This window comes from Glycine soja, chromosome 1 (assembly GCF_004193775.1).
Source record: "Glycine soja cultivar W05 chromosome 1, ASM419377v2, whole genome shotgun sequence".
In the NCBI taxonomy this organism is placed as follows: domain Eukaryota; kingdom Viridiplantae; phylum Streptophyta; class Magnoliopsida; order Fabales; family Fabaceae; genus Glycine; species Glycine soja.
This window is the reverse complement of record NC_041002.1, coordinates 35,910,457-35,913,177: the sequence shown is the minus strand read 5'-3', so window position 1 is coordinate 35,913,177 and position 2,721 is coordinate 35,910,457. Positions and strand designations below refer to the sequence as shown.

The 2,721-nt window shown below is 33.7% G+C and overlaps 1 protein-coding gene across 1 annotated transcript; it reads left to right on the top strand.

Moving 5' to 3' along the window:
* Nucleotides 1-294: 294 nt before the first annotated feature.
* On the top strand, nt 295-1,463 carry LOC114368487 (digalactosyldiacylglycerol synthase 1, chloroplastic-like). Its single transcript, XM_028325753.1, has 3 exons — nt 295-339; nt 707-1,056; nt 1,394-1,463. Exons 1-3 carry the CDS (start codon nt 295-297, stop codon nt 1,461-1,463), a joined length of 465 nt encoding a protein of 154 aa, XP_028181554.1.
* Nucleotides 1,464-2,721: the final 1,258 nt, after the last annotated feature.

Genomic DNA, 2,721 nt, shown 5'->3' with positions numbered 1-2,721 from the left:
AATGAAAGACATGTTGCAATAGTGACAACTGCTACTCTTCCTTGGATGACGGGAACAGTTGTAAACCCGCTATTTTGAGCTGCATATTTATCACAATTTGCAAAGCAGAAAGTGACTTTGCTGGTTCCATGGCTTTGTAAATCAGATCAAGAACTACTTTATCCTAGCAATCTCACTTTTACTTCACCAGAAGAATAGGAAGCTTATATACGTGAGGATGGGTTTAAAGGCAGACTTCAAAATTTGTTTTTATCCTGGGAAGTTAACTTTATGATAAAGTTAGCTATAATCCTCATGAAACACATAAACAACTGGGTTACAAGAGCATACTGCAACAAGGTATGAGAATTTATCATCCTAGTGAGCTTGGATTAAGGTAGAAGGTAATTGACTAAACCTTTTTGGGCTTCCCTTCTCCTTAAAACCAGAAGCTCCTTCAATTAGATCTTATAGAAGATTATTTTGGGTTTTTGTTTATTTTGAAAGTTACTTTTTTTAAAGCTTTTTATAAAATTCTGTTTGGCCTGACTTCTCCTTTTAAAGAGAAGAGAAATCAGAAAAACACTAGGCCAAATGCTACCCAAACTTGGTAGATTACTAGAAATGGTTTTGGTGTTTTTGTTGATAAATTTTTCATGGAGTTCTTTTATCAAAAAAGAACTAAACAAAACCAAAAGGGACTAAATTATTTATGATTTATATTCAGGTTGTTCGTCTCTCAGCTGCTACTCAGGATTTACCAAAGTCTATAATTTGCAATGTTCATGGTGTGAATCCCAAATTGTTGAAAATTGGAGAAAATATTGTTGCAGTTAGGGAGCTGGGGCAAAAACCCTTTACAAAAGGGGCATATTTCTTGGGAAAGATGGTGTGGGCAAAGGGATATGAGGAGTTGATAGATTTATCAGCAAAGCATAAGGCTGACCTTGATGGTTTCAAGTTAGATGTATTTCAAAATGGAGAAGATGCTAATGAAATTCAGAGTGCAGCCAGAAGGTTGGATTTGAATCTCAACTTTCAGAAAATAAGAGATCATGCAGATGATTCTCTTCATGGGTAGGAACACATTGAAAATTGAGATTCTAACTTGATAGTAAGATATAATTCACTGTAATTGTCCCCACATTGTTGTGAAACATACCTAAATGAAATGGGGACCATTGCAGAAATGGAACTGAGTTATCTTTTAATCCCCCATATCTTTACAAAGTGAATTGAATTAATTGAGTATGTGTTTAAAAAATGCAATATCCAAACCTATTTTTTGATACATGGATAAATGCACATTCACCTACACATGATTCTTTCTCATGCTTTACATACCTAGACTCAATCTGTAATTTGTTTTTATTAAGTTTGGTTCTTATTTTGACACACTTTATCCTTATTGTAGGTACAAAGTCTTTATAAATCCTAGCATTAGTGATATGTTATGCACAACTACAGCTGAACAAGGAAAATAATGGTGAAAAGACAAGTGTAGATAAGGGAAAGCTCATTGCTAAGTCAGCATCAATGCCTAATCTGACAGAACTAGTAGATGGAGGCTTAGCATTTCCTCACTATTGTCTTATTGGGAATCAATTTCAGAGATTATGTATAGGAGCAATACCTGGGACACGTGACTATGACAACCAGCACTGTAAAGACCTTCATCTCTTGCCTTGACTAGTTTGGTTGTTTGAAGGAAAACTTGTCACACCAGATTACAAATTGATACACTCACATCAATCACTTTGTGGATTGTCATTAATTTTAGGCTTAAAACATGCGACAGTTTTTCAATTCATTATGTTTTGGTTTGGCATAACCATAGATGATAACTCTCAATCAAACACAGAAATTATTAATAGTAACTAGTAACTTGCAGTCATGGAAATTAATACCAAAATACTAAACAGGGAAAAGCTTAGGAGGAACCAACTGTTGACAACCATTTGTATCAGAGTCTAGTGGAAAAACTAATATATCTTGCTTACATAAAGCCAAATATAGTACACTGATCAGTGTGTGTGATCAGCCCATTTGTGCATATTTTGAGACAATTTCATCTCTAAGCTAGGTATAGGGTACTACACTATTTAAAAGGCAGTCTTGAGAAAACAATTATTGTTTCAAAATAATACTTTGGCCTTAGAAGCTTACACTTAAACTATATATGGCTTAATCCTTGTAATTAACACCTTTAAACAAATTTTCATAAAAACAAACATTTAAGCAGAAATTTTAGATCGAGTATATGGTAAAAAAAACCAGCAATTTCAGAGACATTCTCGAGTAAGGAAGCTTGAACGAATGTAAAAATTATCAATGAAAACTCACAGCTTCAAGTGAGATTATCCAATCTTCTCAACTCTCTGTCAGCTTGAAGCTTCTAGGACTTTAACACCTGGTCGGCAGCTGTATTTGGCTGTAGTGTTTTAATACAGGCTTTAGTCTGTGTATTTAAAGCCTTTTATTAGCTATGAAAAGCAGGAACAAGTATTATTTATATACATCTTTAACAACAATAATATATGTATAATGATAAATTTAAAGTGCTTGTTGAATCTCTACAATAAACAGTTATGAAAAAGTTTACCTTTTTCTTTTAGACTTTTGGTAAAAAAAATTGGTAAGCTAGAATTCTACCTTCCAAACCTGTCCCTAATACTAAGCATGGTGACCATACCCGTTTATGCTAGTCACATTGGGAATCCATACTTTGATTTTCATTTGGTA